Below are 22806 nucleotides of genomic sequence, written 5' to 3'. Positions count from 1 at the left end.
TCACAGGTGCAATCCCACTACTCAATATAGGATTTTTGACCTGCTCCATTTTCAACCTGGGCAGGTTCACCCCTACTTAGGCAACCTGGCGGTTCCCCGCTCCCAGGAGGTCACCATATTAATGCTGAAATTAGTGCAGAAACCCCATTAGCATAGCACAATACAACCCAGGACTCCTGGGCTCAAGTGGTCTTCCAGCCTCAACCTTCTGAGTAGCTGGAACTACAGACACGCGCCACGGCACCAGGCTCTCCTTGTTTTAATTAAGTAGTTTATAAAACGTGGACCACAAAACGTACAGCAATTGGGAATCCAATGGACGAAAGAAAGTATGTACAGATCCTTTGTCATTGTTCTCAGTCTCACACAAACCATGTTTTAGGAAAAGAAGTTCGAGATCAAAAGGAAAACTTAGGGTTGGAATAAAAGAAAGCAAAGTCCCAAGCCAAAGTTCAAACTCAGACCTTTCTGCCACTTTCGTTTCCAGCATGAACAAGCAGGGAATGAATATATCAGTAACTACAAGGATCTTATGATTTTATAAAAGGAATCTAAAGGCAAGATAACTGAGCCCCTATAAATGTTTGAATACATTCTAGAACATTCCAGAATGGTCTATTTCTTTATTAAGCACTACTTGAGTGTGGTCAGGTGACTATAATACAAAGCACAAATCCAAATATGGTTTCTTTTTACGCTATCAATAGTATCTTTTGGGATATAAAATATACATATTCATAGTAAAAACTATGGAATCGATTTCCTAGGTTAGATAATGCCTTTAGAGTCTGTAGCCTTTAGGTAATGCTTTCTCTCTTCAGAGTACTGATTCATCATTACGTTAATATTGAGAATAATAGACCTTGCAGATGTAACCATAATCTTGGCAGATGCTTTCTTCTAGGTAAATGTTGCTACGTAAGTACCACATCTTTTTCAGCATGCACAACACATGCAAATCGATCACCAATACATATTGGGAATAAGAGAATTTTTCTCTCTGCAGAGCATTAATAAATTCAGTCTTCAGCTACACTTCTCAACCTTTAATAGGTTTCAAAAAAAATTAATAAATGCCCCCCTTCTTTTCCTTCTATCCTCCTTCCCTTTCTCCTTGTATCTCTCTAATATACAGAGAAGGGTAAGGTAAGACTTTCCTTCCTCACTCCACTATAATGATTATAAACTTTCTATTTCTGATTAAAATGAGGATGTGAAAATGCAAGATGTTTCTGATGCAAAAATATTTTCAAAGTGAACCAAATGGGATCAAGAGACTGCCTGAGAAATAACATTTCCTACATTTACAGTCTATTTGCCTTACTCTTATAAAACAAAATTGCTTATTCAAATTCTCCCAAGTTTTGAAGTTTCACACAGGTTTTAAAATCGGTTAATATTCTTGAGAGAACTAAGGCGCTAGTCTTCCCAGGTGATAATATGCCATGCCCCGTAACATTTGAAAATGAATACTGTACATAGTGACCAAAATAGATGGTGGGACAGCAGTTTAAAGTCACCCCACGCTGCTGCTCCTAGTATCACTCTGCCAATGTAGTTGATAGTTTAATCAACTGGACTTTTCTCTAGTACCTTCTAGTAACCTTCAATAAAAAGCAATCCTCACCCGGGACAGTCAAGAAAGCTGGAAAAAAAAAAAAAAAAAAAAAAAAAAACAATGAAAATTCACTAATCAGAAAATGCAAAGTGCTTCTGGCATGACTGCATTACTGAATCTGATGCTTCCAAAGTTAACCTTCTGGGGTGTTAACAACATCAAAGTGCCATAAAAGTGATAGAGAAAAACTCCAAGAGCAAAGAACTAATTAGGTCCATGGGGACATGCCAGACAGGAAGAAAAGGTTTTGACGGGTACGGTGTAAATCCTTAGGTAGGGAAAACCGTAAACATGAATCACTTCTTCAGTCTAAATCCAATCTTTTAGAGCAGACATTTGGGATTGCCTGCAAAGTCACAGGGCACTGACGGACAACTTTGTGTGTGGGAAGTTCCTGCAATCCAAGACAATCATCTATTTGAGAGCTACTCACATGCAGGAGATGTGTGAAAACTCACCAACTGAGAACAGAAGTTGACGTGTAGACCCTCCTTCTCCTGGAGGAGACTGGGAGACTATATATTCTGTGGGCCCAGGTCCAACATTTCTCTAGGAATTCTCTTTTCCACCTTTATTAAGCCAAAGTGCTCTGTAATATTTGTTTGTTTAGCCACGGTCAATTTTTCTCCCCGTTACTGTTTTGTTCTCTAGCTCCCCTCTCCCTTTTCTCATGTTTAGATAGAACGTTTGCTCTCATTTGTGGTAAACTGACTACTTGTCACACGTGCCAACCCTCCGTCTTGGGATGAAACTGGAGACATTCAGAAATGTCTTTTGGCAAACTGGTCTATCTGGCTCTACATCTCCTGAAATTTATAACCCCTTTTGGTGAGAAAAAGAAATAGAATGTCTTGGTGAGACAAACAGCAGGAACCCTGATACACAAATGGAAGAGATAAACCCCTAAGGTCTGTGACAAAGGAGGCAAAATAAAACCTGTGCTGATTTCTCGTTATTGGTGTCATCCCTGAGACCAAAATTCCCTCTGTGGACACTGGCAGCTCCAATGACAGCAGGAAAATAAATCCGTGTCCTTATATTGTTCCCCACACAATTAGACATTATAATGTCCAAACCCTATTTCCTAAAGCCTTCTGAGCCAGCCTTCTTCTCACCAAGGAGATCTCTAGATTTGAGGCTTCTAAGCTCAGAGGGCCCCACTCCCATCTTCCCCTCCCCAGCCCTCATGCATGCTATCTGCAGAGAGATATTCTAGCCAATTTTCCAAGCCGTAGAGATCAAGACACATCATTTAAAAATAGTTTCTTTATCCACATGTCTGTTAAACACATAACTAAAGGAACAAACATCACAAACTCTTTCTCAACCTTTTTCACATTGTCACTTCCCCAAGGAGTCTTTTAAGATTTTTTTCCTAATTATACCCCCAGTACAATTTTAATACCGTGAATATCCTATACATCTATTTATCTGATGTATGTTTATGCTTTATAGGCTAAAAGAGTAAGTTTTCTTCACACACCAAGAACCAATTTTCGCCCCCTCAAGGAAGATATTCTATAATCCCTGTTGCAAATGCATGCTCTTGAAGCACGCAACAATTAAGGTCATTTTACTAGAAGTATTAAACTATTGCTTTTCTAATGTTCAGTGAAGTATATACCATCAGAAACACCAGCATTTTTATACATCAGTCATCTGTATTAAAATAGTCCAAGACCAGGCCTGGTAGCTCACGTCTGTAATCCCAACACTTTGGGAGACCTCGGTGGGTGGATCACTTGAGTCCAGGAGTTCAAGACCATCCTGGGCAACATGGCAAAACCCAATTTCTACTAAAAACACAAAAAATTAGCTGCATGTGATGTTGTACACCTGTAATCCCAGCTACTCAGGAGGCTGAGGTGGGAGAAACACCTGAGCCCAAGGATGTTGAGGCTGCATTGAGCCAAAATTGTGTCGCTGCACTCCAACCTGGGCAACCTGAGTGAGACTCTGTCTCAAAAAATAAAATTTAATAAAAAACTAAAGCAGTCCAGAGCAGCAAAGTTTTTATCTCCCGAGATTCTAAAACTTACTCTCTACGGCCTTTTCCTCATCTTCCATAGGAAATTCTACAGAATTAGCAATTATTACTCTCAAGTGAGTGCTGACCCTGCCTATTCTTTTATTAATTTTAATGCATTTTACTTATATACTAAGACACAAACACAGTTAACCCATTTCCCACTCCAGAAACTGAACAAATGGACTCACTTCTTGCCGTTTGAAGTTCTGGACATATTCTTCAAACTGTTCGTCTTTTGTCTCATCAGCTTTCCCCAGCTTCTGAAGGACCTAATTTGCAAATAAAACAAAATGGTTTAATTTAATAATGTTTTCAAAAGAAGATGTGAATTTTCTGTTAATGGAGCAAGGCTGCTATTTTGCTCTGAGGAGCACAGCAAAAACTATCAGCACTCCTAGGTTTTCTGTTCTGGAAGCATCTTGGCTTGGCAGCTCTGGAGTTGAACAACAACAACAAAAAAAACCTGAATCCCAGTCCTGCCCCTCACAGGCTGTGTGGCTTTGAGCAAGTGTTATGCTACACTGCACTTATTTCTTTACATAACTGTTTCCTTTAGCAGGCTGTGCATGACTTAGAGACAGAAGCTATGCCTTACTTGTCTTTTTGTACAAAGCATCTGGCACAATGCTGAATGCATCATTGGTACTCAACTGCTGTGAACAGTAGACCAAAGCTGTCTCACTAAAGTATTCATCTATTTCAGCAGTCCCCAACCTTTTTGGCCCCAGGGACCAGTTTCATGGAAGACAATTTTTCCACTGACCAGAGGGTGGAGGGGGAAATGGTTTTAGGATGATTCAAGCACATTACATTTATTGTGCACTTTATTTCTATTATTATTACACTGTAATATATAATGAAATAATTATAAAACTCACCATAACGTAGAAACAATGGGAGCCCTGAGCTTGGTTTCTTGCAATTAGATGGTCCTATCTGGGGGTGATGGGAGACAGTGACAGATTGTCAGGCATTAGATTCTCATAAGGGGCACACAACCTAGATCCCTCACATGCACAGTTCACAGTAGGGTTTGCATTCCTATGAGAACCTAATGCCGCTGCTGATCTGACAGGAGGTGGAGCTCAGGCAGTAATGCTCCCTCCCCTACTGCTCACCTCCTGCTGTGTGGCCTGGTTCCTCACTGGCACCATGAACTGGTAATAGTCTGAGGCCCAGGGTTTGGGGACCCCTGATCTACTTCATAGGGACAGTATTAGAAGCCAGGATAATGGTAAGTACCCTCTCACCATCTTCTGATACTCCCTTCAACTCAATTAACACTCAAAGAAGTCATGGGATACACAAAGCCCCATGCTAAACACTGGTCATCCAGAAATACTAAAAGGCAAGGCCCTAACACTTAATCCTAAAAAAAAATGTATACTCTAGTGGAATAGACAAGACAGATCCACAAATAACAAATCAAAGATAAGACATAGCATAAAGTCTCTTTGAGACAGAGGACATACGTAATAAATCGTACTTGCTCCCTTTGAAAGGCAGGACAGAAAGAAGATAACTAATATTATACTTCAGAAATACATGAAGAACTCATTTTCCTGAGTAACAAATGATAAACATGTCTTTTTTACTAGATATTTTCATAGCTCACATATTTCCCCAAGATTCATTTATAATGTTATATTAATAAATAAACCTAAGTATCAAAGTATTTACCCAATAACTCAGAGTCCATGCAAGAAATAAATTTTCTTTGAACCAAAAGTAATTATTCTCAATGAAAATGATTTTTTATTCTATTCTAAAAATAGTTGTTCATAAAATGTGCTAGCATTTTTTCCTTTTCTCTGTCATTAACAAAGATTTATTTTTAAAATAAAATTGTATTCAGATTCACACATTACCAATTATTCCATATCATCCAATTTCACTTCATAGACCAATACTACATGTAATATGAAATATGTTATTTTTCATTGTAAATGTATTATTTTTCAAAAGCTAGAGGAATCTAGTGTCATAAATATTAAAAGGACATATAATTACTATATATATAATACTCTCCTGTCACTTGAGTTTCATATATATATATGTAATGAAATTACATATATACATGAAATTATGTATATATGTAAAAAGACTATAACTCTGTTAAAAAGTTAATAGCGGTTATTTCTGGATGATAAGATTAAGGGTGATCATTATTTTCTTCTTTACAACTTTCTGCATTTTCCATAGTTTTCTCAATAGTTAAAGTAACAAGAAAATCATTAAGATAAATATTTATGAGTTTATCATACTATAGAATTTTTATAATTAATGTACATATTAGATTTTAGTACAAGTAAGTGGATGTGTTAGTGGCTGGTTAAAAACTCCCACAAAAGATAATGATAAGCCAATTAATATAAACTGAAAATAAGTCTTCCAGAGGCAACCATGAGGGACCTATATCTGACTGAGTGGCTCACACGTAAGATAAAGGTATGAATAGTGCCTGCTTCACAGTGTTGCATGGAACCACCAAGGATACACATGGAAATACCAGGCTATGATGACCAGCATATAGTTAATGCTCAACAAAGAATATTTATTATTATTATAGATATTTTCATCTCTCCCCTAGCCCCCTATCCTCCAACAGGCCCCAGTGCGTGATCTAACCCCACTGAACTTCATCAGTGTATAAGCTTATACTGACAAAAAGCCAGGGACGATGTTGAAAATGTTACATGACCAAAATCAGGATTCACAAAATACCTTATTTAACAAGATAAAATTCAACAAGGATAAAACTTGGGACAAAATGTAACTGTACAAGCACCAGATTTATTATTCAACTTTCAACCAAAATGCAGCAAGACAGATGTTAGGGATGGGTGGTTTCCACCCTTAAGTAGAAGGGATGACTTTAACACATAGTCAGTATGAGCCAGCAAAGTGATGCTGCTGCCAGAGCATCTAATGTAATCTCAGGCTGCACTAACAAAGCCTAACAGTTACCAGGTAAGTGGCCCTAGACATTCTCAGAGGTAAACAAGTTGGTAAACACATAAATACACAGACAGTCTGGAGCCAACTAAATGAGCTCTCAAAAAGGCAGAGTTGACACTATGTAATGAGAACAACACTTGATATGATTTAGTATAGTAGCAGGGAGAAGAGAAGACCCAGGGAAAAGAGCACAGCCATCCTCAAACACTGGAAGGACCATCACAACAAAGAAGGATCAAACTTGCTCTGCCAGGAAACTCACATCAGTAGGTAAAACGTACATTGAAAATTTGTTTTCACAAAAGTTTTCATTGTAGCTTTCTGGAAATTAAATAGCTCATTGCTAGAGTTAATAAGCTCATCATTCTAGAAGTTATATGAGCTTAATCAATAGTTAGGGTCCCAGAGAAGGGACTTACTCATCAACCAGGTAAATAGACTATGTCACATTTCAAATACATTCTAATTCTGAGAATCCATAATAAACGTATTATGTTAGACATTTTCCCTAGTGAAGAATGCAAATAACAGTGAACAGTAGCAGAGAAGAAATGTTCTTCATATTTACTAAAGATTATGCATCAAACACTGGGCTAAGGGGCAACAGGAATAATAGGCTGCATTCTAAAGGCTGCGATCATTCAACAGTATTTAAGTCCAGGGTGGGAGGTGTGGAACTGGCATGGACAAGGGTGGCATTGATAGGCAGAGGGCAGATTACAGAAAGGCTTAGGCAGCAAGACTCAGAACTTTGATTTTCTTGTACAGACCATGGAGAGCCAATGAAGTGTTTCTCTGGAGGGAGCCACAGGAAGAGATCTACTCCTTGGTGACATGGTTAGAGACAGATTAGAAGAAAGCAAGATAGGAATAATGAGACCAGTTAAGAGGTTTTTTTTTTGTTTTTTTTTTTTTTTTAATAGTCCGGGCAATAAATGACAGAACCGGAGCTAGTGAACAGATAAATCTTTAAGAAATATAATACACAGTACATAATGGCTTAGGAGATGAAAAGAATGAAGAACAACAGAGTGAAGGATGACTTCAGGTTTCTGTGGGAGAAACTGAGTAGGCATTGATTCCTTCAAACAAATTAGACATCATTTTGGACATACAGGGTTTGAGACAGCTCTGTGGCATCCAGGTAGAGATACAGCAAACAGCATGATATGGCCAAGGTTACGACAGATGCTCTGAGCTACAGTTACACTTTGGAAATCACCAGAGTTGGGTGGCAGTAAAGCTACTAGAGTGTATGAGAAAGCCCAGAGAAAATACGATCTATGGAAAGAAGTGGACCAAAGACAGTGCAGAAAAATCATTATTTGAAAAACGGGCAGAGGAGGAAAATCTTGACAGGAGACTGGGGACCCTGAGGTATGGTCAAACCAGGAGCAAATTCATAGAAATCAAAGGAGACAGTTTCAATTGCTACAGAAAACTCGGCAAGTTAAAAACCAAAAGCCCTGAACGTGTCCACTGGATTTAGCAACCAGAAGGTCCCTGGGGACCTTGCCAAGGGCTATGAGTGGAATGGCAGTCAGAAAGCAGATCACAGTAGATTGAGCAAATAGGAGTGAGAAGAGCAAACAGGTTCTTTTTCCAGAACCTGGGGACATGAAGATTCAAAGAAGCAATACCTGACCCTGTTTCTAGGCCAGAGAGAACTGACCACAGAAAGGAGGCAAGAGCTATGAAGGTGTCACACAGTAAGAAAAGTTTCAAACAGGGTGGCATCTCAGATTCACCAGAAAGGATCCACCTTGCTCAGGGAGAGGCACAACTGTTCCTCAGAAACAGGAAGGATTTCTGAGAAGGCAGGGAAGATTGCCAAATCTTCCCTGGCCAAATTGGAAGGAATGCACGCACGGCAGATCCATCTCTCCTCTGGGGTAAAAGACCAGATCATCTGCTGAGCAGCAGTGGGGCAAGGTCATGGGAAAGGTCCCGAGGAGAGGGGAGTGATTCAGATGTGGAACTGGAAAAAATGAGAACCAGAGATACATGGCATGACTTTTAGATGAAACTGAAGGCCCCACTGAGACAAAGGCCATGATGTGCAGTTGCCTGCAGGTAAACAGTTTTGTCATTTTCCTGCAGCAACCTCAATGGAGGTGGTAAGATTGATCTGCTATATAGAAAAGATCTTAAGGCACCAAAGACAGTGAAACCCAGAGCTGAGATAAGTAAAAACGTTTTTTGCCTTGCTCTATGTCATGAGTATTTGACAGTGTGTTGATAATTTAAATGACCTCTCTCATTAACCACTCCTTTGGCAGTGTTGAAAACACCAATTAAACCTGAATGGTGTGGCACTGTTGATATTACAGGAGGATTACTATGTATTTATGTATTTGATATGCAGATTTTGACATCAACATGACACATCTTCCACCTACAGATAAAAAGAAGAAAGTTCTGTGCCTTATGCATTTTAGTTTAAGGCTTGCATCTTTTACTTCAAAGATAATTTCATCTACATTGACACTTTAGTATTTTGAAACAGTGAGATTTGTGTTGTTACTTTTAGTGCTGCAGCTTTTCAAATGCAAAATTATATACTACGTTGAATAAGCTTTTCAAATTTCACTTCCTTTCAGTGAGATTCTGACATATTCTGTTAGGGCTGTGTGCTCCTTCTCTGACCCTCACCCCAAGCTCAAAAGTTCTGATCTAGTCCTAAGAGGCATGAGATGATAAAGGCAAGTAAAAAATTAAATAGGAAGGAAAAGTATGAATATGGTAACTTGGAATATTTCATCTTAAATCCTCTTTCAATCTCTTCTAAGGCAGTTAGTTCCTCAGCTTGGGTGGCAAGGACTGCCCCAATGATACAGGTCTCACATTCTCTTCTAGGGCAATTGTCCATGTATAAAGTGCCCAAGTAAAGTCCCTAAAAATTGAGAACTCTTTGATTTGGGCAGTTTCTCCAAACTATAAAGCCAAAATTCTGATCAAGTTTCAAGTCTTCACAGTCCAATACAAACTAAATCCTACTATAGTAAGAGAATAATTGCCTTCTCTTAACATTTTAAATTAGGAGTAGAATATTGTGTTGGCAGCTTTCAAAAAAGTGTTTGACATTTTAAGTCAAAGACAAAGTTCACAATATTCCATTCCACACAGTAATAACTTCTGTTAATCAGGGGGAAAGATCAAAGAAAAGTCAAGCTATGAGAAGGTGTGACCCCAAGCAAAAAAAAAAAAAAAAAAAACCAAAAAACAAAAAACTAGTCCTACAATCAGAAATGAGGCAGTTGATGAGAGGAAAGGCTGCAGATCACAAAGCAGTTCAAGATGAAGGCCAGGTATGGCTTGCTACTGAGACAAGAATGATGGCAGGGTTGGCCACCAGGATGCCTTAGTGAGATTCATCCATTGGATGAGGGCTCCACTTAGACAAATTTCCAACTCCGGGTGACTCATGCTTCCTTGAGCCAGACTCTAAAAGTCAAGAAGAAAATCATACAATTTAATTAGTCTTCTTTAACAAGGAGACACTTCTGCCTTCACACTTTCTGTTCTTACAAAAAAAAAAAAAAAAAAAAAAAAAAAAAAAAAAAAAGAAGAAGAGCACATAAAATAATGTATACATTATCCATGTAGTTAATCCAGGAGTAAACTAGATCGGATGGCCATGGCCTCTTCTGGACAGGACATGGAGGAGTGATGTTTCACTTGTGCCCATGTCCAGATGATTTATTCATTCATCAGTCCGTGTACCCACCTATCCATCTGCTCGTTCTTATCCTGTGCTCACTCTAACACTACAAAGTCCCATAACTTAGGACTGGAGAGAGGCCATCAGGGAAGGTAAGGGCAGGGTAGCTGCTTGTCCTAAAGCTTCCTGCTGGGCACGTCCTGCACTGTTTCCCAAACTTCATCGTCTTAGTCCTTTGACCTCTTTCTGGGTGTGTTTCAGGACTTAAGGACGTAGATTTAATTTGCCCTAATGTGAGAGGACTAAGATGAAACACAAGAAATGCATCTTTTGGTCCTTCGAGGTCCTCACATTGTCCTCCAGCTTCTCCTCTGGGGGATTTATTTCTGTACCATTATGATATCTACTTCTTACCTTGGCAGATTTAAACAGTGCATTAGCCATCACATCGTCAAAGCCTCTGAGGCTGGCATGAACCTTCCTGCCAATTCTGGAAAACACTTTAGGGAAAATAAACAAGAATAGATAAAAGAATATTCATAGCCTCTGACCTATTTGAATGGCTTTCACACTTTAAAAGGTTGACAATGGCATACAGTAGACAGAAATCACATGTTTCATACATGAGTAGGTTTATCCTAAGTGGGACAGAGGCAACTGGGAATTAGAAAATTATGGAGAAAAGAAAATTCAGGTCCCTAAACAGGAACAGAGGTAAGTGAGAAGGGCTCTAAAAGGCAGCACAGTAAGTACCCACCAAGGCTGCTTCCCAATCACACATCCACCTGAAAAGGTATCATGTTCCAGAATGCTGCTCTCTTCTTTCTTTCCTAATCCTTGAAATTTCAGCACACTTAGCCCTCTGACTTCAAGAAAAAAAAAATCCTGGCGGGGAAAGACAGCTTGAGGAATATTGACCTGGCAAGGATTTGAGTCCTAGCATCCAAGGTGGTCCTCTTCTGCAGGAGTTGGTGCCTGCTGTCTCTCCCTCCAAACTGAGTCATCCTGTCCCATAATTACTTTTTCATGAACCTGATATCCTCAGTATCCAATCCAGAGTATAACAATTACACCGAAATCCAGTGGGAGTCTGCTAAAGCCTGTGAGTCATCCCATGAGACTCAGATAAAGACCAGATTTTCGTTCGCCAGTGGCCCCACTCACAAACAGAGCACTGTCTCATGTCATTATTACAGACAATAATGCAATAAGCCTCCAACCTCTTTAGATCATTTCAATTAATCCTATGTTCCTTAGCTAGATGAAGGGATCTTCCATTTACTATCAGCCAGATGTTTGAGAGAAAACTCACATCTGCCACACTTGCAGCAACCTATCCTGCATCAGAACTGCTGTAAACGCACGTGGCCACAGCAGCCAGAGAGGGTTCTACATTTGGTAAATTCACCACAAAACAGGTCTGTTACTGATTGCTTTATACAGATTCCTCCGGCAGTCTTCATGATGTCAGTTACCCAGTGAACCAATAAAAGATGAGTCAGCAATGTAAAAACTGGTCTCCTGTAATCCCAACATTTTGGGAGGCCAAGCCAGGAGGGCTGCCTGAGCCCAGGGGTTAGAGACCAGCCTGAGCAACATGGTGAGACCTCATCTCTACAAACATTAAAAAAGAAAAAATAGCCAGGCATGGGGGCATGTGCCGCTGGTCTCAGCTTCTTGGGAGGCTGAGGCAGGAGGATTGCTTGAGCCCAAGAGGTCAAGACTACAGTCAGCTATGATCACATCCCTGTACTTCAGCCTGAGTGAGAGATCAAGACCCTGTCTCAAAAAACTAAAAATAAAAAATAAAAAAACACTGATCCATTGTACAAATATTAAAGAAGATGTTGACTCAGGTAGAACAAAAATTCCAGAAAACTCTACCCAGGATTTCAATTGGGAGCTGTAAGTTCCCTAAGGCAAGAGGGGGTTACTTGTGATGATGTGTATGAAACAGATGAAGAGGAGTACTCCAGAAAAGATGAATAGAACATGTTCTTGCTTTTCTTCTGCTTATAAAAAACACCCACTTTACTAACTCTATAATTCTGTAATTTATTAGCTATCACTTATGGAAATGTATAATATATCAAGCACAGATCTAAAAGTCCTATATCTAAAAATGTATTTAATCCTCACAATAATCTTATGAGTTAGCTTACTAAGGTTATATTCATTTTACTGATGAGAACACTGAGAGGTTAAGTAATTGATCTCCATCATACAGCTGGTATGTAACCAAGCTTATGTAAGGCTAGGATTTGGTTTTCAGCTACCCTTCTGATTTACCATGATCTTTCTGGAATAGTGTTTCCCAAAATGAGTTCCATGGGACATAATCTCAGGATTCTCTATTTTTAAAAGTCTAAGGACAAATCTGTTTGAAAAACATCAAAGACTATATATCCTTCTACAGAGTCATAAAGAATATTGTTAAAGAAAAACAGGAAGAAATCACAATACCCACAAAGTACAATGTGAATATGTACAATGGTTATTTTTCACTCATTAATTAACAAGGAAACAGATAAGATTCTAACTACTATACTATAATGCCCTAAAAATAGGAACGGAGAAGGAAACACAGCCTGGTGGCCATATTCTTCCACTTTCCCCTTGACAATTAAGTCATTTTCCTCTATTTTATATTCTACTCTGACTAACCATATCACATTGTCAGGAACTCAAATGTAATAACGGCTTGATACATACTTTTGTTAAATGGAAACTATATAACATCATCTCCATCCCAAAATAGGTTATTGTATTAATTCAAATACCCTAGGAGAGGAAGCAAGTTACATAAAACATATATTCTCCCTACTTTGTCATCACTTAGAGAAACCTAATTAGCCTCTGATGAGCAAAAGGCCAAAGAGGACATCCCCTCCTTGTAAGAATATTATGGATCAGGCCACCAAGGGTGTCTCATTGGAGCAGCAGAAAATGGTACAGAAAAAAACAAAATAAAACAACTTCATCTTATTCCATAGATGTCAAGACAAGATCATTCTAATTGAACAAGCAATAAACTCCCAGGGAACAAACAGTGCATAGCTTGACCTAACCCCACCCTTCCCTGTCCTCAGCAGTACCTGCCCCCGATCACACCTGTTCTGAACCTCCATCACCAAAAGCCCTCTTGCCAACACTCATCTTCATGAGCTCCTTGCAGTCCATAAGTTTTGCATCACAAAACATTTTTTCAACAAATGCTGCTAACTTCCCTCTCATTCTGATAGTGAGTTCATATGCCCAAGAGCCTGCAGTAACTAATTAGGAAAGCATAGGGAAGACTTTTGGAATTTTTGTTTCACCTTTGTCAATAATCTTTCTCCTTTATTTCAAGAGAACTGAAAGGTTGGGGAGGGCAAATTGAGGTGTGGCTGGAAAAGACAGTCAATAAGGCAGCATGTTAAGGGCCTGGACTATAATCTTTGATAATGGGCAGGACTGAGCACAGTCTCTTTGCAGAGTTTGGAATCATTGCTTATCCGATCTGTACCCCATATTAACCAGGAGCATAATCAGAATAAGAACACCTGCCCCCTTTCTACTTTGCAGAGATGTTGTAAGTCTATGCATGGCTGCAATTTGATTTTCAGCCACCCTTCTGATTTACCATGGTCTTTCTGGAATGAAGTTTCCCAAAATGTATTCTGTGGGACACAATCTCAGAAATCTCCATTAAGAAAAATCCAGAGACAAATCTGTTTGAAAAATACCAAATACTACATATCCTCCTATAAAGCCTCAAAGAACATTTTTAAAGAAAGAAAGGAAAAATCACAATGCCCATAAATATATAAAATGAGTATGTGTCAATGATTATATTAAACGCATTAATGTATGAGGGAATTGACAAGATGCTACAATCCATTCCAAGAATAATTCAAAAAGCTCACATGTATAGGAAATAAGGAATACTAAAATGAATTTACATAGAGGTGGAAAATACACATGCTAATAATCACTTGCATACCAGCTGACATAATTCATAAGCCTTTCATTATTTTTCCTCTCAGTATGCACATTAAAGGTTCCAATAAGTCTTGCAATAAAGAAGCTGTGTAACATTTTTTAACCCTGTATTTTCCACACATATTTGTACACCTGACATTCACTAATAACTTAGAAGATAACTATTCTATTGAAGGAACACTTCATTCTCTCTACATGTTTTATGGATTTTTCTTATTTTCCCTAGAAAAGCTGGTGCATAATTGTGTATGGATCCAAAACCTCAAGTTTGTTTGTTTGTTTGTTTATTGAGACAGAATTTCACTCTGTCACTCAGGCTGGAGGGTAATGATGCGATCTCGGCTCACTGCAACCTCTGCATCCTGGGTTCAAGCAATCTAGTGCCTCAGCCTCCTGAGTAGCTGAGATTACAGGCATGTGCCACCATGCCTGGCTAATTTTTGTGTTTTAGTGATGTGGTTTTACCATGCTGGCCAGGCTGGTCTCAAACTCCTGACCTCAAGTGATTCGCCCACCTCAGCCTCCCAAAGTGCTGAGATCACAAGCATGAGACACCGCAGCCAGCCAAAATCTCTAGTTTATTTTTAAGGAAATTCTTCTTCTTCAACCTGACTTCTTCAGAGAAAATAATCAAATGTTAAAAGAGAGACAGGCTGGGTGTGGTGGCTCATGCCTGTACTCCCAGCACTTTGGGAAGCCCAGGCAGGTGGATTACATGAGCTCACGAGTTCAAGACTAGCCTGGCCAATATGGCAAAACCTCATCTCTACTAAAAATACACACACACAAAAAAATAGCAGGGTATGATGGCACACATCTGTAGTCCCAGCTACTGAAAGGACTGAGATGGGAGGATCACTTAAACCTGAGAGGCAGAGGTTGTAGTGAGCTGAGATTGTATCACTGCACTCTAGCCTGGTGACGGAGTGAGACTCTGTCTGTAAATAAATAGGAGATAAATTCAGATAAAAGCAGGAAATAATTCTCGATCAATTAGCTTAGGGATAAACTCTATGAGCAGATGAACTTTGATTTTGGAGAAGTTTTAAAAGAAAACTAAAGTTTTTAAAGAGAGCTCAAATGGTAGATGTTCCCTGTGGGAAGGAATGCAGGGACATGAAGCAGCATATCAGAGTGACAAACGGCATCCTGAGTCTGACCTGGACAAATTGTGCATCTTTCCGTGGCAGTTTTCTCATCTGTGAATGAAGAATAATGCTAGTGCCTAACTCACAGTGTGGATCTGAGGATTAAAAGATGAAATACATGTCAAACTTTTATCCAATGCCCAATAATAAGTGCTCAAAAATGTTAGCTACTAGAACTAGTTATGTCCTAACACATAATATTAAGCAATCTTTAAGTACCTGAAGATAGGGGATTGTGGATGATTCCTAGGTACACATCTAACCTGAGATTCTGTGATTCTACAGCTACTCCCTAGAAGGTGGCTTTCCCTTTCTTTGATCAAGATAAAACAACAGGAACAATCACACTAACACAGCATCTCTTCAATTGAGACCTGCAGAGTGAATAACATAAACACTGGCTGGCTGTCTTCTTGGAGGAAAACACAAATGACCATGGCTTCTCTCTAGACCTGAGTTCTATGCCTGGGGTCCATGAATAGATCCCAAGATGTCCAGGAATGGCCTGGAATGGTGGCTAATATAATATGGCTGTGCCTTTTATCAGGAGGGGAGGAGGGGGTCTCCTGGCTTCCATAAGGTAAAGAACCACTGAATTCTCAGAGATGTAATGGGTACAAGCGGAAAGAAAATAAGTGTTAAAATCCAATAAAACTGGGCCTCACTTGATCACTTTTGAGAGCTGGTTAATTGAAAAATGTTTAACTTGGTTGCGCCTCAGTTTCTTCATCTTCAAAAACAGGAGAATACCAACCTAAGAAGACTAAGTGAGAACACCAGCAAAAGCTCCTAGCCTGATCTGAAAAGTGTTTAATGAGGCTTAATTCTTTGTTTTATCCTTGACTTCCTGTCTTCACTGTAAGCTGCAGTACGAAAGGGCTGGCAGGGAGCTTAGATCTTCCAGTTGATCCAATGGAAGGGATTATTAAAGAAAGCTATGTGTTTTGAAAAGCTCACATTTTCAACCTTCTATGATACAGATAGGTCTTTTAGAGCTAAAGGGACACTGCAAAGCCTATAGAAATATCTGTGCTTAGAGCATTATTTGCTGGCAACTCTCTTTCTGCAGCTCAATAAGTGTCTCTCAAGCAATTCTGTAATTCCAAGAACCACACGTGTGCCAGCAATGTTGCCAATGCAACCAAGAAAGCTTAGAGTGGCAGTCTACATTCCTAGAAATCATTTTTACTGGTGGCTTCTCACATCTGAGCAGACTTTTGCAGCAGCAGGAAATGGAATCCTTCCATGGGACCCCATTCAAACCTGACCAAATGCTACCATCAAATCTGCTAATGCCTGTCTTCCTGAATAGAAAAATCTGGGTCTGGGGACTAAGGGTGGATCTGGCTTCATACCAAGAACAGCTTGCTTTTTCCCCCTTAAGATTTATTTTCAAGACTTAAAGCTATTTGAAATTGTGGTTTGTTTGCAGGGGCAAGGGGTTGATTTGGTTTGATTTGTTGGAAAGAATAGTGTGATCAGAATTCTCACACCAAAATTTCCACTGAGGTCTTGCCTGGGGCCACTGAGTGACATGAGGAAGGCCACCCATCCTCTTTGAGGAAACTTTCTTTCTGCTTTTATTAAATGATGCCGTTTGGTAATTTGTCTCATAAACATTTATAAATAAAGAAAAAGAGATACGTTATAGGGTACTTACGTAACTTTTGAAAAAAAATGTTCTGCCTAATCTCAGATTGGGAGATGTTCTGCACAGTCTCAGAGTGAGCAACCACCAAAATTCCACAGGTTCTTAAGTGGTCCCCTACATGCCACGCAACATGCCACACACCAGGACTCATAATTACAGAGGATTTCAGAGAGATCCAACAGGATGTCCGTGATCACAAAGGCAATTTCACAACGATTTCTATCTTTAATGTTTATTGATCCAAAAATAAAAATGACGTGATACAAAACGAATTCTACACATATTGCAGGTTCAAATGGAAGTTAAAAAAAAAAAAAGTAAAAGGAGACAATTGCTAGTAGACTAAAAAACCAAGCCCTACTTCCTCTGGTAATGACTCCTAACTGAAGCCTGGACACAATATTTTCAGTTCAGTTTGTTTATATTGGGTCATTTTCTAGAGTGCTCAGGAAGGAACTCTGAGTGCCTTTATAACCTTCCTTGAGAACTTGGACAGAGGGTAAGAGAAGGTAGCAGAGAGATGCTGCCCTTCTGGCTGTCCGGGGCCTCCTGTGTCAGAGCACACAGCTTCCAGCTCTGGTTACCAAAAGCTGAAAATACTTCTTAGCAGCAGAATAGGCAATCAACACAAATGAATAAACAGACGAATGAATGAATTTCTGAAGCACTAATTATTTTTGTACACCTTTTTATATTTTGATCTGTGCTTTGATTTTCCATTTTATGTAGATGTTTTAAAGTCTGATCTGCATGAAGTGAATTTCTTTAAAAAAAAAAAAACAACTCTTAAATAGTATTTCGTTGGATCCCAATGTTTCAGATTTGAGCTTCTCAAACTGAAATTTCCATGTTCATATGATTAACATGGATATTTTATAATAAAAAAGTTGAATACAAAACTTGCAGGACTTTTAAAAATAAAATTGGGAATTCAAAGAAATATTGTGTTTACAGTATGTGCTTTGGGCAATATTATCACACTCTCTTGTTTGCTATTTGAGTATACCACAGGGGGATGTTTCAAGATGCAGTGTTTGGTGTATAAGAATGACTGCATGACAGACGGGTAGGAAGAATAGATCTGTATTCTGGTGACCCTGGGTGACACAACTACCAGCCTTGCATACAGATAAATAAAATATGATACTAGAATCACATTTCGCTAGCCATTCACATCATCTCTAAATACTGACAGACACTTCTGTGCTGCATTCTCTCCAGTTGCCCCCCAAGATCCATACTCCACCCTTCTCCACACTGCTGGGTGCTCCAGGAAGCTGATCCCTAAGAACCACATCCTGCCCAGGCCCTCTGGCTTCCCTCTGGCCTCAACCAATGGCAAGCGTCAGCAGGAGATGCAAGGGTGGGCAAAGGTGGGAGGAGGGAGAGGTCTGGGCTCTGGTTCCCCTGACTATCTCCCAGGCAGCCACCACTAGAAGGAATCTCATTTTGTTGCCTTTCAGATGGCCCCCAAAACTGCATCTCCTCTCCATACATTTTGATAAAAGCTCCCTCCCCTTGCTTTCAGACCTGGGGGAAAATGTTCCCAGAAGCCTACATTGCCCTTAGATCCCTCGCTGGTTTCCCATAACCCTCCCCATAGGGAATCCAGAAATAAAATTTGGGACTCAAAATTCCTAGCTCAAAATCTTCCACTACTTTTTACCTTCAACTATGAGAAGTAATGAATTAAAACAATTCAACGCACTTCTAAAAAAGCATCACTTTGTATGACACTGTAGAAATGGTCCAGACACAAACCAGTACAATTCACCAGACCAAAAACAATTTGCAAAGTAAGCAAGCCTGAGTATACTAACCCCACAACAATGGGGTTTGCCAACCACACACTTTTCAGGAACATAAGCACAGCAGTTGACAAAGGATAATTATCATGAAAAAGTGTTTAGTAGGATGTTTTCAGACAAGTCTCAGTCAACTTAGGAAGTTTATTTTGCCAAGGTGAAGGACATGCCATGACACAGCCTCAGGACGTCCTGATGACATGTGCCCAAGGTGGTCGGGGCACAGCTTGGTTCTATACGTTTTAGGGAAACATGAGACATCAGTCAATACATGTAATAAGTACACTGGTTCCCCTAGAAGGACAGGACAACTTGAGGTGGAGAAGGGGGCTTCTAGATCATAGGTACATAAGAGACAAACAGTTGCATTCTTTTGAGTTTCTGAATAGACTTTCACTGAATATGTAACTTACAGAAATAGTCGCTTATGCCTTCACTGGCTTAGTGAAACAATAGGGCAGAGGAAGCAATCAGATATATGCATTTGTCTCATGTGAGCCTCAGAGGGATGATTTTGAGTTCTGTCTGTCCTTTGCCTACTAGAAATTTCATTGTGGGCAAATTGTGAGGGGGGTATGCAGCTTTTTAATCTTTGTATTAAATAACTATCTTATATAGGCAGAAAATGGAAGCAAGTGTGCCTGACACAGTTGTCAACTTGATTTTTCCCTTGGCTTAGTGATTTTGGGGTCCTATGATTAATTTTCCTTTCATACATCCTTTGATTGAAGGCACCCAAAATGAAGTGGTGCCATTCATGTGAAGTAATACCCAAGGTTCATTGTTCCATGCCAAGGAAATCAAGTTTATAAACACACAAGGAGTGAGCTTAAGAGAGGAGGTTTAACAGGTGAAGGAAAGAGAAAAGCTCTGCACTGCAGAGTGAGGAATCCTGAGCAGGTTTTCCGGTCCACAGTGAAGTGCAGGAGATTTCATAGATGAGCTTTAGGGGGTGGTGTCTGATTTACATAGGGCACAAAAGATTGGTTGGACCAGGTGTGCCATTTTCATAGCACTCGAAGTACTGGTTGGGACTAAGTGTGCCGTTCGCACAGTGCACAAAGAAGCTGGCTGCCTCACCCTCATCTTTTATTATGCAGATGAGTTATCTATCTGGTCAGCGCCATGTTGCCAGCTTTTTTTATGTTTCACATGGTGACAAAGAAATGGAAGATATAGCCTCCATGTGGAACACACCTGGCTCTCAGATAGTCTTTTGCAAAGCTGCCTGCATTCACCTGTGCAAGCCTCCAGCTTGCTTATTTATGTTGGCAGCTCAATTTTTCAGGCTGATCTTTTTCAGAAAAGAAATAATTTGGGGGCTTTATCTTTTTGTTAAAAGAGAAGCCTTATCAAGGACTCCTTTACCTTCACTATCTGCCTAAATAATTTCTTTCCAGCTGCTGTATCAAAAGGGCATAAGTTGTCTTCCCCTTTTAACGATTTTAAGACTTATTACAAAATTTTACACAACATAGCTTCATCAATATTGGTAAGATGTTGACTTTCCTCCATTGAGAATGCAAGGCTATCAAAATCAACATATCAACTGGCTTTTTTGAAGAAATTAAGAAGCTAATTCTCAAAATCACATGGAAAGGAAAAAGATGCAGAAAAGCCAACACAATTTTTGGAAAAAAGAAGAATAAAGAAAGGATGCTACATCCCACTCCAAAGCTCTTTAGAGACAAGAAGGCCAAGTTTCAGAATACAAAACTGAAAAATGGGATGAGTTATTTCTGCCCTGCTAAACAGGGAGTTTCACTCAAACCCTTTGACCTTAATACCTAGTAAAGATTAAGAATACTAAAACTAAACAACAACAAACAACTAACTTCCTATGAGCCTTATTTCATGTCCACAGGGAAATCAAATCTCACACACAGTCTTGATGTAAAGCATAGGGGCTGTAAGGTATTACAAAAATCAGTGTAGAAAAGCTGGACTGTTTTCAGATAAATAACTGACCATGTTACTAAGAAAAAATGGAAACTACATTTTCACAAGATAATTACTTTAGGTTCATGGGATATACTTGTTCCACATCTTATTATATGAAATAATATAGAAGTATTTCTCTGCCTTCTATTTAAAATTATCAAGATATGTTTGCTTTCTAAAACTTTGGGTTTTGTTATTCCACTCCTGTGTATCAGTTAAAGCCATAATTTTTAACACCTAATATTTGATTAGTTAGAACATTGACAGAATGTTGTAGTCTGATCAATACGACATCTCGGTTATCTGAAAGTAGTAACTACTTCCAATTCTTGTTATAACATAGCTTCCATGAATAAATTGGTCATCTTGATGAACATATGAAGCAATAAGTATATTTGATGAAATCCTTTCATCCTCTTACCTTTCCTCCTCTGAATCCTTGCCACCTAAAGTGGTCCTCACACCAGTATCAGTTCAGGCCCTATTGCAGAGTGCAATCTGCAATTTAACAAGATTCTCATGCAATTCGTCTGTGCAATCAAGTTTGGAAAGCCTGTTCTAAATTACAAACTCAATGTCAAGCCCCAAAGGTAAATGGAAGAACCAGTGTTATTATTCTGGGCATTTGCTGTAGATGCAGACGAAGATCAGATAATCAGGTTGAAGCTGTAATGATCACAGGATACACCATGAATGCCGATTATTAAAATGAATGCATGATCTCTGTTTAGCATTTCCCTCATTCCCTTTCTTAAATTGTTCTTATAGATTTAGGGTATAAAAGTGCCATTTTGTTACCTGGGTACACTGCATAGTGGTGAAGTCTGGACTTCCAGTGTGCCCATTAGGTAATTTATCATCCCTCATCCCTCTTCCACCACTCACCTTTCAAAGTCTCCAATGTCTATTAAAGCAGAGGATGGAAATATTTCCAAATGGTTAAGTGTCTTGGATGGTTGACTGGGTTTTGGTTGTTTGTGGTTTAATTTGCATTTTAATGAAGCCATCACAATTAGATTTTTATAAAAAGATAATTCTGCAAATCACTCCACAGGAAGGGGAATCATTCTGATTAGTCACATTTTTGTCCTAAAAATGTGAATTAAATTTGAATTTCTGGTTCAGTGACATTCAAAAACTTCACATAAATGAAACACTAACATCCATGAAACTATTCCTGACCATGACCCAAAATGATAAGTCATCAGTGGCTTGCTCAAAACCCCTGTGGATGATCCTGCCCTTTCATGTGGAAACAACAACTGAAACCAGATGAGCTGCATCTGGTTTTGGATTTCAGAACCAGTGTTTCAAGCAACTCAGATTGCAAGCAGGAGATTTTAACATCAGGCAATCATATTCATAAATAACTGCAAACCTATGTCAAATGTCCTACGATGACTGTTTACATAAAATAAGAAATAGGCTGTAACCCAACAGTTTGTGTGCCACAGCATCATTAACACTGAACCAATCTTCACTTCTTCCTCCAAAACCTAAAGAGGAATCAGCAACCAAATTCCTCTTCAGCACGTGGCTGTGAACAAGGCACCATGTCTGCCCTGTCCTGAGCATCTGCAAATAGGAAGAATAGTCAATGAAGTAAATGCAGGTTTTCTCTCCCCATCACTTATTGCCTTCTTTCTTTTTTCATTTCCCCTGTCACATCTGATTGGGAGTCCCCAGACTTTGTTAGCATACAGTATACTTAAATTATACTGTGGAAGGCGGCCAGTGTTAGCAGGAGAAAGTTTTATTTTGTATAAATGTCTTTCTAAGGAATCTGAAGGGCGACACATCCTCCAAGGATGCCCAGGACCTAAATAGTGCAAATACCTTCCCCAACAACCCATGGACCCAGGGATGTGGGTGAAGAGCCAAAGGGATGGTAAGAAAAGAGGAGAGAGGAAGAGAGAAACAGAAAGAGTGAGAGAGAGAAATGTCGTGGCTGTACATCCCAGGTAGCTGCCTAGGTTGTTAAGCAACAAACTGTTAGAAAGTGGGAAAAGTAAAG

The 22806-nt window shown here is 39.3% G+C and overlaps 1 protein-coding gene across 1 annotated transcript in view; it reads right to left on the bottom strand.

Moving 5' to 3' along the window:
- LOC101048121 (amphiphysin) overlaps nucleotides 1-22806 on the bottom strand; it is a 252017-nt gene that overhangs the window by 160331 nt on the left and 68880 nt on the right. Inside the window, exon 2 of the mRNA XM_074379802.1 lies at nucleotides 3836-3916. Coding sequence (XP_074235903.1) covers nucleotides 3836-3916 — 81 coding nt within the window. The remainder of the gene's footprint in view (nucleotides 1-3835; nucleotides 3917-22806) is intronic.

The sequence above is a fragment of the Saimiri boliviensis genome, chromosome 10 (assembly GCF_048565385.1).
Source record: "Saimiri boliviensis isolate mSaiBol1 chromosome 10, mSaiBol1.pri, whole genome shotgun sequence".
Lineage (NCBI taxonomy): Eukaryota > Metazoa > Chordata > Mammalia > Primates > Cebidae > Saimiri > Saimiri boliviensis.
This window is presented reverse-complemented; position numbering and strand designations above follow the sequence as displayed.